The sequence below is a fragment of the Beta vulgaris genome, chromosome 5 (assembly GCF_026745355.1).
Source record: "Beta vulgaris subsp. vulgaris cultivar EL10 chromosome 5, EL10.2, whole genome shotgun sequence".
NCBI classification, from domain to species: domain Eukaryota; kingdom Viridiplantae; phylum Streptophyta; class Magnoliopsida; order Caryophyllales; family Amaranthaceae; genus Beta; species Beta vulgaris.
This window is the reverse complement of record NC_079206.1, coordinates 49,292,770-49,307,785: the sequence shown is the minus strand read 5'-3', so window position 1 is coordinate 49,307,785 and position 15,016 is coordinate 49,292,770. Positions and strand designations below refer to the sequence as shown.

General features: G+C 37.1%; 1 protein-coding gene across 3 annotated transcripts; it reads right to left on the bottom strand.

Moving 5' to 3' along the window:
• Positions 1–5,433: 5,433 nt before the first annotated feature.
• On the bottom strand, positions 5,434–14,084 carry LOC104893889 (hypothetical protein). 3 transcript variants are annotated; one of them, XM_010680019.4, is made up of 3 exons: positions 12,389–14,083; positions 10,379–10,513; positions 5,434–6,151 (listed from the first exon to the last, which is right to left on the bottom strand). In XM_010680019.4, exon 1 carries the CDS (start codon positions 13,282–13,284, stop codon positions 12,478–12,480), a length of 807 nt encoding a protein of 268 aa, XP_010678321.1. In that variant the 5' UTR covers positions 13,285–14,083; the 3' UTR covers positions 5,434–6,151; positions 10,379–10,513; positions 12,389–12,477. The 3 variants fall into 3 exon arrangements, with proteins under 3 accessions (XP_010678321.1, XP_019105187.1, XP_048500439.1); XM_019249642.3 differs by lacking the exon at positions 5,434–6,151 and adding an exon at positions 8,515–9,141; XM_048644482.2 differs by lacking the exons at positions 5,434–6,151; positions 10,379–10,513 and adding an exon at positions 8,515–9,141 and having other exon boundaries at positions 12,389–14,084.
• Positions 14,085–15,016: the final 932 nt, after the last annotated feature.

The following is a 15,016-nucleotide window of genomic DNA, read 5'->3' as shown; positions in this document are numbered from 1 at the left end:
GATGCGGCACACAAAGCTACAAGTGGTTGTAGCTTGCCATTGTAGTTGCTCTAAGAGAGAATAAATTTTGGTATAGATGTTGGGTATATGGTACATATGAGGCTTAATGGGGTGTATGGGGTGTGGAGAAAGGTTGCGTCGAAGAAGAAATGCGTCAAACGGAGGAAAAGAGGGTTCGTCCGATCGGGTCGGGCAAGGCCGCCCGATCGGGCCCGTAACATCAATAAGAAACTGGCAGTTTTGGAAGTTTGCGTTGGCCGCCCGATGGCTTCGGGCCATCTCACCCGATCGGGCCGAACAACGACTGGGCGTTCGTTCCCCGATCGGGCCCGATAGCAGATTTTTCTTGAGCGTCAGCCGCCCGATCGGGCGGGTCTCGCCCTACCTGATCGGGCGTGGCTGTTTTGACGCGGGTTTGAGTTCCAGAAACGCGTTTTCTTAGTAAGGGTATAAATAGGTGCCCTAATTACGTCATTAATGTATTCTTCATCATTAAAACACATATTTGAGAGAGAAAAAGCTTTAGAGAGAGTTCTTGAGCGCTTTTGTAATCTTTCTTGAATATTCATCGATTCCTAGTGCATATTCGTGATTTTTCTCCTAGTTCTTGGGTTTCCACGTAAAAGTTCTGGTATGTTCTTTCCTGCTTTCTTACTTGATATTCTATTATTGTTTGCTATTATTTTTAAATTGATAGTCAATAGGACTTACAATAGAGATTTGATATTTTTCTTTTAGCTTGGGAGAGAGCTCACCTACCGAAAGTGAGCAGTTTTTATTGGTTGTTGATTAATTTGATTCTATTAATAGAATTTATCCCTAAGTCTTCCCTTTGTAGCTTGCTTAATTTGCTTTTAAGTACAAACACAATACTAAGTAGTGTTTGGAAACCCAGATTTCATTTCAATTTGTGGAATTTAAATTTGTAATTTGAAATATTAAATTCAATTCCAAATCAAGTATTTGGCTAACAAAATCATTTGAATATCAAAATTCCAATAGCAATACTGTAATGCTTAAATTTTTGGAGCAAGTATAAAATATTAACTATCAGTGCTCAGATTGAACCTCAGATTTTGTTGCTTTGACATAATTATTACTCCTGTTTTCATGGTTTTCTTTGCTGGTAACAAATTTCGTCAAAATTAGTTGAAAATCTATACAGCTTGATTTAGGGAATGATGAATGGGGTGGATGTCGTTGGTAATTGAAGACAAAGATAACTAATCTGTTGAAAAAATTGGCTTTAATGTCAGAAAAAGAGGTTGGAAAGGTTTAACAACAGAAATTTATGAAGGAGCTGGTACTTGTCTTGATTTCTCGTTGTTGTTTTTTCGTTGTGGGTGAAATCTGGCATTGCTGTTGTTCCATTGTATGCTGCAGAATTCATAGTGAGCAATTTCTCACTATTTTTCGTTCTGATTATTTGATATTCTGGGTGATTGCTGCGAATAATGTTTGATGGCGTTGAAATCGTAATTTCTTAAATGGAGGTGTTATTGGTGTTTGATTGAATTGATAGTTTGGTGCTAATTGGTGATTTTGGTTGTCATGTGATGTTATTGTGTCTCCTCTATTTGATATCCATTCTTTGTTCCTTTTCTAATCTTACCTCCATTTTTTTTCTCTAAATTAAATCTCTCAGCTTACCTTGGTAGTTCCTAAAACATCTTATTTGTTTGATGTTGTTTCCAATCAAACTCCTAAACACATTTTTTTTTTCTTTTTCTTCCTTAAATTTCAAAAGTTTGTTTTTATTGGGTTATTCATCAAATTGTCGAGGTGATCCTTTTTTCTCAAGACCCATAGTTGGTCATTTGCGTATAGAGGCTTTGAATTTTGAGACCCATAGTTGGTCATTTGCTCATAGAGACTTTGATTTTTGAGACCTATAGTTGGTCATTTTGTTGTTCCCATAGAGGCCTTTCTTTGTGTTCCATAGAGATCAAATTTTATGACCCATAGAGGTCCTTTCTTGCCTATTGAGGCCTTTCTCAAGATCCATAATGATCATTTTCTTCTGTTTTTTCTACTTCTAAACATATTTTTCTTTCCCATTCTTTTTCTCTATTTTATTTTTCTATCTCAAATCGGAGTTGTGGTGTATGTAATGTGATTGATGGATGGTTATAATGGTGTATATGGATGTTATGGGGAGATCATTCCATGTGATAATCTGCATTTGTGTGTTGGTGATATTTTGCCTTGCTCAAGTGGTTTTGGAGTAATTTGAAGTGATGGAATTAGTGCATGCGTTGGTATGCAATTTGTGAATGTGATTTGCAAACATGGGATTATGTTACAACAATTGGCATCTTGAGGGGAATTGTTTATTATGGCTGGGGTCATGATTTCTACTACATACTCTGCATAACATACTTTGGAAAACATGTATATATGGTTCAGCTCCACAACAATCACAAATCATGTTCCATATATGCTTGGTGGTTCAGTTTTATGATGAACATATACTAGTCGTGGTGATAGTTTGGTATATTGAAAGAACATATGTCATGGTGGCATATTGGTCTATCGTAGTATAATGATGTCATGGTGGTCTTCATTGTTGGCGCCTGATGCTTTGCTCGTGCTTATACTGCATTATGCCTTCTTTAAATTGACCACAAGTGATGCAAAGTTGGATGTCTTCAATATTATCTTCATCTTCTCCTGCAATATATACTCCATAAGTTCGGGGTCAACCCGGCGGCTTCTATGAGGAACGCATCGAAAAGGAGGCTCGAGGGTTTAAACTGGAAATGTTAACCATTAGGTTGTTAGAGTTTAGATATTTTTATTAGTTAGGTTGTTAGTTGTAATTCTAGCATTAATTTTGTTACCTACTGTAATTAGTAGAAATAGGTGGATGTTATAATATTCCTTCTCACCTTTTACCATAATAACAAAAAATGTAGTTGTTTATTTATCTCTCTTCCCCTGCCTCCATCCTTTGTCTACTGTTCTTCTATAGTTCATCAATGGCTTCCTTATGTACTTTTCAATTTCTTCCTCCTTAAACAAAATATTTAACACTTTATCAATAATTAGCATCTTGAACACACAAACAGGAATCTTATAGATAACCAATTGTACTTTTGAGGACAAAAGCTGAATGAGACACACAAAACGATGCAATTTTTTACTTTTTGGCAGAAATCACATGTTTTACAGGGACAATATTATCACTTCAGCATATCTATATATGCAAATAGGGATTAGTTTAACAATATAAGTGTATCAAACACATAAACATGGGTTGATTTATCAATCATTAGTGTTTTAAACACAAATCGATGCTAATTTTTGACATAGATCACATGTTTACTTTTTGACAAAAAGTTGTCTTTTTATATTTTTATTTCATCATAAAGTTTTTTTTTACTTAAAGGTAACTTTTTGAGAAAAAAATTTAAAAAAAGAATTATCGTGAGTGGACAAACTACCCACTCACTATTGAGTGCTTTATCACTACTCAGACATGAGGGTTTTTCTGGATGGAATGAGAGAAAACAAGAGAAATATACATAATACATGTATATAATTGTTTATCATTGTTTGAAATGACATGGGTTGAAGTGGAATTTCAAAATCTTTCTATTTTGGCCTTAAATCAAATGTCATGGGAATTGGCCCAGATCTAATTCCAAATTTCATTAGTTTCCCAAACAAATGCTTTGGGCTAAATCGAACATTTGAAATAAAATGCTTAATTTTAAAAATGTCATTAGAGAATTTGACTAATCAACTTTTAAAATGGGTCAAAATTCTAATTTACGTTAAATCTTCTATTTACCAAGCAATGTCGGAATATATGTCTATTCTTTTATGTTAGTTGGAAAAAATAACTTACACAAACTATTTGTAACCTCTACACGAGAATAAAGAAGAACAAGATAAGCTCGACGCCATGAGCTTGCTGACATTTTGATCTTACAAACTATGAGGACCATATTCTGCTGAAAGATTTGGCAACTCTCCAAAATATGAGAATCAATATGAATTGCTATGTGAATAAAAGTTAGGGACTGAGCCCACTTAATTAAGATCTTGTAGACATGCAAAATGCAAGCATTTTAGGCTGGAGTGCGAAATGAGCAATGGAATATGACCCACCTTCCTTGAGATTGTTGTCAATTGAATTGGTGAGAAACCAGCCCAACCCAATCTTGTTAAAATTGTTTAAACTATGAACATAGCCCAACCCACTCCGTTCATTTTGATCTTATATGACTATATACTCCACAAAGTACTAATGAAACATATTTTAAGCGACTTTTGCCTTGAATGAAAGAAAAAAATGGATTCATAAAGATTTAATTACTAAATCACTTCCTAATGGTATTTTCGATTATTATGAGTTCGTTTAGTTAATGAAGATCCTATTCTAGGTCGTGTTTCAATAAGGATATGACGTAATTCTATATAAATCCAGAGATATAGAGTTACATATTATTGTCAGATTGTGATTAGGGTTTTAAGATGTAGTATTATTAATGCACAACAAAGTATATATACAAAGCTATTAGGGCCTTGATTTACACTTAGTGAGCCCAACAACTAAATATACAATATAAAGAATGTTAGCAAGATGTTTCCCTAACACTACCCCCAAGTTGGAATGGACAGATCTCAAACGCCCAACTTGCGAAGAAGATACAAGAACTTTCGTTTACCCAAAGCCTTTGTGAGAATGTCCGCTAACTGGTTATCTGTGGGGACATGATTAGTGACAATAACACCCTCCTGAATAGCATCTCAGACATAATAACAATCAACCTCAATATGTTTAGTCGGCTCACGAAAGACCGGGTTTTAGGCAATATATAAAGCAGATACACTATCACAATTAGAGGCATAGTGGAAGGATGATCAACACCAAGATAAGAAGAAGGGCCTTAAACCATTTTAATTCACAAGTAAGAGAGGCCATAGAGCGATATTTTGCTTCAGCAGAAGAGCGAGACACAGTATGTTATTTTTTCGTTTTCCAAGAAATAGGAGAACCACCAAGGAGAACAAACCAACCAGTCAAGCAGCGACGGGTGAGTGGACAACTAGCCCAATCAAAATCACACAGGCCTGTCAAAGTCAAACTGCATTGAGAAGGTAAGAGTACCCAAGACCAGGATACCCTTTAAGATATTGAATAATACGTAAGGCTACATCCCAATGTTCGGTGTCTGCATGAACTGAGCAAGAATATGAACAACATAGGACAATTCAGGACGAGTAAATGATAAATAGATGAGCCTCCTAATGAGACGACGATAGGACTCAAGATCAGAAAGTAACTTGCTAGTGGCCAAAGCAAACGAACGATGTTGTTCAAGAGCAACTGATGCCGGTTTGGCACCCAACAACCCAGTTTCGGTAAGAATATCAAGTGTATATTTTCGTTGGCACAAAAAGATGCCTTCAGGACCACGAACAACCTCAACACTAAGATAATATATATTTCAACAAACCAAGATCCTTCATTTGAAAGCACTCACCCAAATATGTCTTAAAAGCAGCAATATGGGAAGAGTCAGTTCAAGAAATGACTAAGTCATCAACATAAACAAGAATGTTCAAATAAACTCTACCCTGCCGCAGAGTAAAGAGAGAGTAATCACAGTAAGACTGCTGAAAGCCATAATGATGAAGTGAAGCAGCAGGTTTGACAAACCAACAACGAGGCACCTGTTGCAAACCATAAAGAGATTTGAGTAAACGACAGACCATATCTAGCTTTAAAGAAAAACCACGAAGAGGTTTCATATAGACCTCCTCGACCAGATCACCATGAAGGAAGGCATTGTGCACATTCATCTGATGTAATTCCCAGTTCTTAGCAGCGGCAACACGTAGAAAAGCACGAACAATCACCATCTTAGCTACAGGAGCAAATGTATGTTATAATCAATACCTTCAACTTGATCATTTCCGAAAATAACAAGGCGAGCTTTGAGGCGCTCCACAGAGCCATCAGCATTATATTTTATTTTGTAGACCCAACGATAACCAATGGCCTTCTTATGTGAAGGTAACTCCGCCATTTCCTAAGTGCAATTATCTTCCAAGGCACAAATCTCATGGCGCATAGCCTCTCGCCAACCTTCGTCCTACATAACTTCCCTAAAGGAATGAGGCTCATAGCCAGTCATGATAGCTGCAATTGAAGTACGATGGAGATAAGAGTATTTTTCACAATTAACAATATAAGCAATAGAATAAGGATTACATGAGGAACCGTCAGAACCAAGGGAGGTCAGGGAAGAACTTATACTCGAACTCGGGGATAAACTAATAACATGCACAACCATAGTCACGAAGAAGAACCGAAGGGTTCTCACGTAAACCATGCCCAAAAGTATTGACACACGAGTCGAGAGAGCCGGTAGGAGCCATAGAGGAAGGAACTGATGAAGGATGGCTAGTATGTGGGAGGGGTGATGATGTAGGTGTGGGGGTAGAGGGGTGCGATTAGGTAGTGACGGGATGGATAGTGGGCAGTGGGGGCAGTTGGACAGCCCGTGCGGTAGCAAGGGTGTAAGGGGAGTCAGTAGGAATGGTCGTGGCGGTAGAATAGGGTATAGGATGTAAGGAGGTATCATTGGGGGGTGGATTACGAAAAATAATAGGGGTTAACTCCTCCAACATCCATGAAGAAACCGGCTTAAAATCTTTACCAATATTCAAATTATGAGACACATCAACATGCACATAATCATTGGCCACATCATAAACCACATGAGACACACCAAAAGGAAACTCATTTTCATAAAATTTGACATCCTGGGACACAAAAATATCGCTGGTGTCAAGATCATACAACTTCCACCCTTGCTTTCTTATGATTTGGATATCCCACAAAAACACACTTTCGACTACGAGAGGCAAACTTATCTCCACGAGATTTTGATTGTGAGCAAAACAAAGCCACCCAAAAACCCGTAATTCATCAAAATTAGGAGGATTATTAAATAACATCTCAAAACGAGTTTTATTATGCAACAGAGGGAAGGGGGTCTGATTAATCTAATAAACTGTCGCCAAAACACATTCTCCCCAAAAAGAAACGAGTAAATTAGCTTGAAACATTAAGGCTCGCCTCACATTAAGGATATGATGACGTTTTCGCTCAACTCTACTGTTTTATTAAGGGGTACCAACACAAGAGGTTTGAAAAATAATGCCATGTGTATCAAAATAATCCTTGAGGCAGTTAAATTTAGTACCGTAATCACTACGGACAATTTTGACATTTAATTCAAATTGGCGATGAATCATAGCAAAAAATGAAGTAAATGCAGAGAAAACTTCATTTTATTTGCCAATAAATAAACCCAGGCGGCTCGAGAAAAATCATCCACAATAGTGAGAAAAAATATGGAATTACAAGAACATGGTGTATTATAAGACCCCCATAAATCACAATGAATAAGCTATGTTGCTTTGTAATCACTAATAGGAAAGGGATCACGAGTTTATTTGGCTGGGGGACACACAACACATGCCTTATTCAAACACTTCTTAGCAGTACTAGAACGGATCGCAGGAACTAACTTGATAATCTTATAAGAGGGATGATCCAATCGACGATGACAAAGTTCGAAATCAGATAAGCCTGGAATTGTCAATCGAAAGAAATTCCGACTCTCACGGGTTCCAATCAGAGTCCCCGAGAGTTGGTCTTGTATTACACATAATGAATTAGTGATATTATTAAGCAACGACAACCATCCATTAATCTTGAAACAGAGATTAAATTGCAACTAAGATCAAGCACATTTAATACATTTTCAAGAGTCACATGAGGAGAAATAGTAACACGGCCACACATAGTGGTCGTGACACGACGACCATCCGGCAAGCCAACCATCCACTTATCAATGGAGTGAACATCAAATAAACAATCATATACACCCGTAACATGATGGGAAGCACCGGTATCAAGAATCCAATCAACTCAAAGAGGCTTACCAGTCATACGATCAACCGTAATTTTTTTGGAAATCAACATATAAGGATAAATTGCACCTGATCTGGGCGTAAGGTAGGGGAAACAGAGGGACCATCAAAGACAACAACAGCCACGGAGGACTGCGGGAGAGCACTGTCATGCTGCACCACCTTGGAGATGGTGTTGACACGCGCACCAACAGGATCCGCAGCAGGACCACACCCACATCCTGCACTAGCAGCATGCAGCAGTGGGGTTAGACCCCTTAGCAACCTTTTGACGTTCAAGCCACCAATCCAGGGCACCATGAAGAACAAAATAGGTGAAGGTATCATGGCCCCGTTTTTTTACAGTGAGAACACACAAGTTTAGGCTTGTTTGGGCAAGTAAAAGATCCTCGGATGCGGTCATCAGAAATAGCAAAATCACGAGCCTCCTCCACAACAACCTTTGGTGCGTGCAATGTGAAGAGATCGTTCTTTTTGGAGCAATGTTTGTTGCTAGTGTTTGAGAGAGCAAATTAATCCGAACCATAACATATAATATTCACCGTCGAGACCTACAAAAAATTAATGCAATTTCTCTTCCTCGCAATTTTTTTTAAAAAAAAAATTCACCGATATTACAAGTACACTTTCCATAAGTACATGTATGCAAGGGTTTTAAGCGATCAAGTTCATCATAAAGAGCCTTTAACTGATTAATATACTCCTCAACAAACATGATCTTGGTTTGTTTGCAGCCGGTAATTTATTTTCGAAGTTGTTGTAAGCATGGACCATTCGCAATACAGTAGCGTTTCTCAGCCACAAAGCACGAGAAGTGTCACGAAAGGGAAGGGATATAACCACTTTCGCATCCAACGTACGAAGAATCCATGAGACAATCATGGAGTTGACAGTCTCCCAATCAAGTAATTGAGCAGCGGTATAGGGCTTGACGAGATAACCGTCAACAAAGTCGAATTTTTGGTGAGCCTTGAGAGATCAGGTAAGGGCACAAGCCCAAGCTACATACTTGTCACCTTTGAGGGTCACATGAGAAATAATATTACCCAAATGATCATCAGTGCCAAGATAATACGAAGAAGAAGGATCAGGTTTAGTGTCCGTAGTGCCTTCAATCTTGGTGGAAACACAGTCGTAACACGCGTGGCTCGAGCTATGGAAACACAGTCATAACACGCGTGGCCGGAGCTGTGGAACAAGACGAAGAAGAGTAGAGAGACAAACAAAATTAGGGTTGTGCCGCTTGATGCTTTAATACCATGACAGATTGTGATTAGGGTTTTAAGATGTAGTATTACTAATGCACACCAAAGTATATATACAAAGCTATTAGGGCCTAGATTTACACTTAATGAGCCCAACTAAATATACAATATAAAGAATGTTAACAAGATGTTTCCCTAACAATTACAATAAGTCGTTATGCTGTCTTGTAATCTCTTGTTGTCCATCCTAATTCTAGCTATAGAGAACCATTATACTCCCTTTCTTCCATAATATAATGCTTGCATTCGTTTTTGGGTGTCCCTATTTCTGTTTTATCAAATTGTTTGAACTAAATTATCCTTCATTTCTACATAAACCTTTCCAAAAAAACCCCTACATTTCTTTGAAAATATGTGCCCTTATTTATTGTTTTACACCATTCCAAGTAACATTTATTTCTCTTTCATTTTATTTTAAAGGAAAAAGAAGAAAAAACTAATTCCGGTACAAAAATACCCAATAAACATTTACTTAAATATATCTTTTTACAAAATTCTAAAACTCCTTCCATTTTCCTTAATTCTTGTGAAAAATGAAAAGTGAACATTATATTATGAAACGGAGGAAATATATGAATGTTAACGACATAGATCCATCAGCTTATGAACGAATACCAAACTTTCCACCCTCCTCCAAACTTGCTATATTACGATAAATGAACGGGAAAATGTGGTATCTTCGTCTACCAAGCTACAAAGGACAGTGAAGATTAAGGTGGTTGTGCAAATTATTTTAACAGCGATATGCCAATATCGTCATACCGTAATTTCTAAGGAAAAAGCATCCAAGTAGGGAAAAGTTTAAACTTCTAAATCAGTTTACATCAAGACGAGCCTAAAGTTGGGATTTTTTGGAGTTGTTGCCTTGTCGGAGACGTCCTCCTAGATGCTGAGGCCTGAGGGTAATACAAGCCAAAAGTTGGGATTTTTCCAAGTTAATCGATCATAGAAAATGTTGGCCGATGTGTCGTAATAAGGACTGTTTGTAAATCATTTTTTCATGTAAGATATCTCCAAATATACTCAGACCGAAGATAGAAAAAGTTGATGATGGGAGCAGGGGTGCTAGACTATTTAATTGACATGCTGAGAGAAAACCAACCAAAATACACCAAAAAGTAGTAAATTACGATTATTGAAACATTGAGCATGTAACTCACAGCAAAGAGCAGACACGAAATCCGCAGTGTCGCTTGATCTCCCAAAAGAGTGCCAAAAAAATTCAGACAGAAGCTTCTATGGCAAATAACCAGGCATAGAATTCCTCCAGCCAACCCAGTAAATTAAAAGCCAGCCTACACTCAGTAAGTTACTGCACTAAATTAATATATTACTTCATCTAACAACAAGAACTTAACCTGAGTAGTAATGCTTGTGTTGTTGATTACTTAAACAAAAACAAATAAATTCAAAACTTATAATATATCATCACATTTCTGCAACCGAAAGATTCAAAATTGATGAAAACTCAGAACACACGATATCATGTCACATTGAATGGCAAGAGCAAGAATGGAAGATTCGTACTGATAGCTATGTTTAGAGTACAATTCTGCAAATTTCTTAAGACTTGGAAAAAGACGAGCATGGAAAATACGAGAAAAGAACTTGTTTTGCAAGATCTCTCTTATAGTCCAGAATTCAATACTTTCTTCTAGCATCAGCGTCTGCTAGCAAGAGTAACAGTTTGAAGAAAGCTTAGCTTTTCTAAACCCCCTACCTTGCTCTGGAAAGGTAGACTATCCAATTGACTGCTGCGAGAAACTAGAATACACAACTTTATTTCAAGAGATTACCAAACTTCTACAATTACGTGCCAAACTGAATATACCTATAAGCTATGCTCGAAAGTCAAAGCCTGAGCAACACTAGGTAAAACTTCATTGACATGATCCTCAAATGTCATGACTTATGATCCTCGAATATTAGCAATGTTAAACCGGTTAATTCATCTTATTAATCTGGAATACAAGCAAATGCACAACTCCAAGCCAGTTCAGCATCTGTTTTCCTTCTTACTCCTCCACACTCTGACTCTATACATGCCACTCAGAAGATACATCCAACTGTAACCATCTTCCATCACCATTCACCAACCCCCCCCCCCCCCCCCCAACTATGCTCCAGCAGTGTGGCGTTAACTAAACCAGAAGCTTGTCTTTTTACCTCTGCATACATTAGATTGTTCCATGCCAAATCCTTTTAGATTCAATGATGCACAAGACAACTCTTACAGAAACCATGTAGTACCATAAATAATCTCTATTATTCCTAGTTTGCATTCCTGTCATCCGAAAACTCTGCTAATATTATTGGAAACAAAACAGAAAATGGAAACTCAAGGAAATTCACTTAAATATACAATCCAGCAGATTACCAACCAAAATAATCGATCTTACACTCCTAACAGCCCAAATTATGGAGTAACTCAATCTGAATAAGGATATTTACAGAACTGTCCAAAAAGGATGTAATTCGTGAATGGGGCGGATTGAATTAAGCTACAAAGGGGAAGATAAGTCTTAAAAGTGACTTCTCTTTCTGCCACTACCCTTAAAAAAAAAAAAGGAAAAAGACAGCAAAGCTTGCGAGTTATGCAAACCCAGATTTCTCCAGGGATGGGTCAGATGGCTATGGACAAACACATCATCCTGGAGAATAACATTATCTTCACTCTTTCTCTAATAAAGCAATGTAAAATGCAACTATTACGAAGTGGAACTAATTTAAACACAACTCCCAAATATGATAGCTTGTGTTTTGCATATCTCTTAATTGACATGATCTCACCTGATAATCTACCCCTTGTGGCCTTGTACATGTTTAATGATATCAAACCAGCATAATATTTACAATCACAACAGCAATGCAGATATAGCCATCATATTAAAAGCTATTTTCATGGAACAAAATCCACACGAGCAAAAATTCATAAGGAATTCGATCTTTACCGAACTTACTATTAAACTGTAGCTTATCTATCAAAATTTCCGTTCTTGACATATTTCAATTCGATGAGGAAAATCAGAACCAAAAACTAAGTAAGTATTAGTAATAAATAAATCTATCAACAAGAAACTGAGAGCTACATCACATTAGTACACGTAGCTAACAAAAAACAACACAAGGCAAAAATTGAGTATCTCATAAAAAGAAAAGTCTGAATATACCAATAGTTGAAACCAGTTTCAGAATGCCATCTTCAGCAGCTTAGTAGAAAAACCCTACAACCTTACTCCAAAAAACACAGGAAACACATTCAAGAAAACTCCTTATTGAGCTTCTGAATTGCACAAAACATCTTCCTCCTCGAACCCACAGCATGAATCCCCATATCTTTAAGATCCTCCAAAGTTAACAATGGCAAAACCTCTTCATCCACCTCATGAATCTCGAACACGGAACGATACCGGCCTAATCCTAACTTATTCAACCAATCCTCAACTCCATCAAATTCTCTTCCCAATCCTCTTGCACTCTGCCCTCCATGATCATCATCAGTACCATCTAATTCAACCACATCATCCCCAATTCTTGCTCTAATTTCACTATTAGTTACCCCAAATTGCAAATCTTTCTCATTATTCAAAGAATCATGAACTGGGTTTTGCTCCTTAAATGAACTCCCAGAATCCTCCATTTCAAAATCCCTAGAAAACCCACCTTCATCTTCAAATTTATTGGATACCCAATTCGTTCTAGGTCGTTTAGATTCCCTTTTTGAGTCAAAACCCTTAGATTTCCAACTCCCAATTGCAATATTATCAAGAACAACATCACCCTTTTCTCTCTCATCCCCAAATTTCTCCCCTTTAACATCCAAAATGGCAAGATTTTTAGTCTTGGAAGGTCTGTTAATGGCTTTCCATTGCTTTTTTGATATTGCAGGAGGTTGGTCACCGATTTCCACCAGTCGAACACTTGGTCTGCGTTGTCGTTTCGAAGTGGTATTCATATTTTCCGCCATTGTTGTTCTGGAAGAAATTGCGGGTTGCTGCTGCCCAGTTTGTCCGCCATGAATTTGAGGTTCTTGAGGTTGAGGTTGACGTTGTTGGGCTACCGCCATTAACAGTGTTGCAAAGTGAGCTTCGATTTACAGCAATGGCGTAAAGTTATGAAAAGAGTGAGAGAGAGTTTGAATTTGGACCGCCAAATAAAAGGATTTATTGTTTAATTGTTTATCCTATTCTATATTAGTAGTAGTATTACATTTATTATTATTCTGGGAAAATGGAGGTTTTTATTTTGTTGGCTTTTTAGTTTCTGGAGACAGAAACGATGAGATTTGGGGTTGGGAAGAAAACCACAAGGCGGAGAGCAAAGGCCAAATAACAGAGGTTTCTAATTTTAAAGTGTTGGGGAGTAGACGCGTGTATTCAAGTATGATTGTAGAGAATATTTTTTGCGAGATTACAATTCATCAATTATAACTACAAAACTACAATTATTTCTATGCTTTTATGGTGCATGGTAGATGTAAATTATGGAGAAACTACAAATCTATGTTGTATATTGATAACATCTTTGTACAACTACAAATTCAGAAAACTTTTCAGCCACTTTATGATGATAAATATTATCATTGATATACTTATATTATATGTACTACCTCCGTTTCTTAATAAGTGGAACATTTCCCTTATTTAGAATAGTCATAATAAGTGCAACCAAGCTCAAAATGGTAAAAAAAGTTCAATATTATTACAAATATGTCACCAAAAAGCAAGAGGGGACCACAACCTTTTTTTGTTTCATCACTTGAATTACTCTATTTTATTGTGGTCCCAACTTTCTCTCTCTATATTCCTTGGTATTCCCACACTTTCTCTATGTTGCACTTATTAAGAAACGGATGAAGTATATGTGATACAATGTAGTCGAACTTATATGAGGAAAATTCATGTTAGTATATGTTCTTTCTCACCTATATTTTGTTAAATCAAATTTATATGGACTTATTGAATTTTACTTGAACTTACATTAGGTTTAGGGCCTGTTCTCTAGGGCTGTTCAGAGTGCGGTCTGGACCGCACCAAACCGCAACCCAAACCGTTTTTTCGCGATTTGGGTTGGTTTGCGGTTTTAAAATTGTGGTTTGGGTTATGATTTCAAGCAAACCGCGGTTTGCGGTTTGGGTTGGGTTTTAATTTTTGTAAACCAAAACGCACCGCAAACCGCAATTTTATATATTTTTAAAAAAATTAAGTTAAATATACTTGACAAGGCGCATACGAGTATAAAACTGAAAAAAAAGTTTGAGGTAAAGAACTTTAACACTTTTGATAAATTATTATTTATGTTTAATTATGAAGTCAACTTCATATCTATTTGGACTCTTATTAACAATTTTTTAGTCTTAGATTACAAAATTAATGTCACGGGGGAAAAAATGGTTAAACCGCAAACCAAACCGCACCAAACTGTTTTGCGCGGTTCGGTTTGGGTTGGTTTGGGCAAAAGTGCGGTGCGGTTTGGGTTGGAAAAATGTCAAACCGTATATTTGCGGTTTGGGTTGGGTTACATCCCAAACCGCACCAACCCAAACCGCGAACACCCCTACTGTTCTCCCCAGCTTATTTTCAGTTCAATTCAGTTCAATTCAGTTCAGATCAGTTCAGTTCAGATCAGTTCAATTCAGATCATTCAGTTCAGTTCAGCTCTTGACAATACTTTTACTCTCACATATCACTATTCAGTTCAGTTCAGTTCAGTTCAATTCAGTTCAGTTCAGTTCAATTCAGTTCAGATCAGTTCAGTTCAATTCAGTTCAGATCAGTTCAATTCAGTGCAACTATTTT

Bases quoted from the DNA above. Each gene is read 5' to 3' on its own strand.
- LOC104893889 (XM_048644482.2), bottom strand. From the start codon at position 13,284: ATGGCGGTAGCCCAACAACGTCAACCTCAACCTCAAGAACCTCAAATT.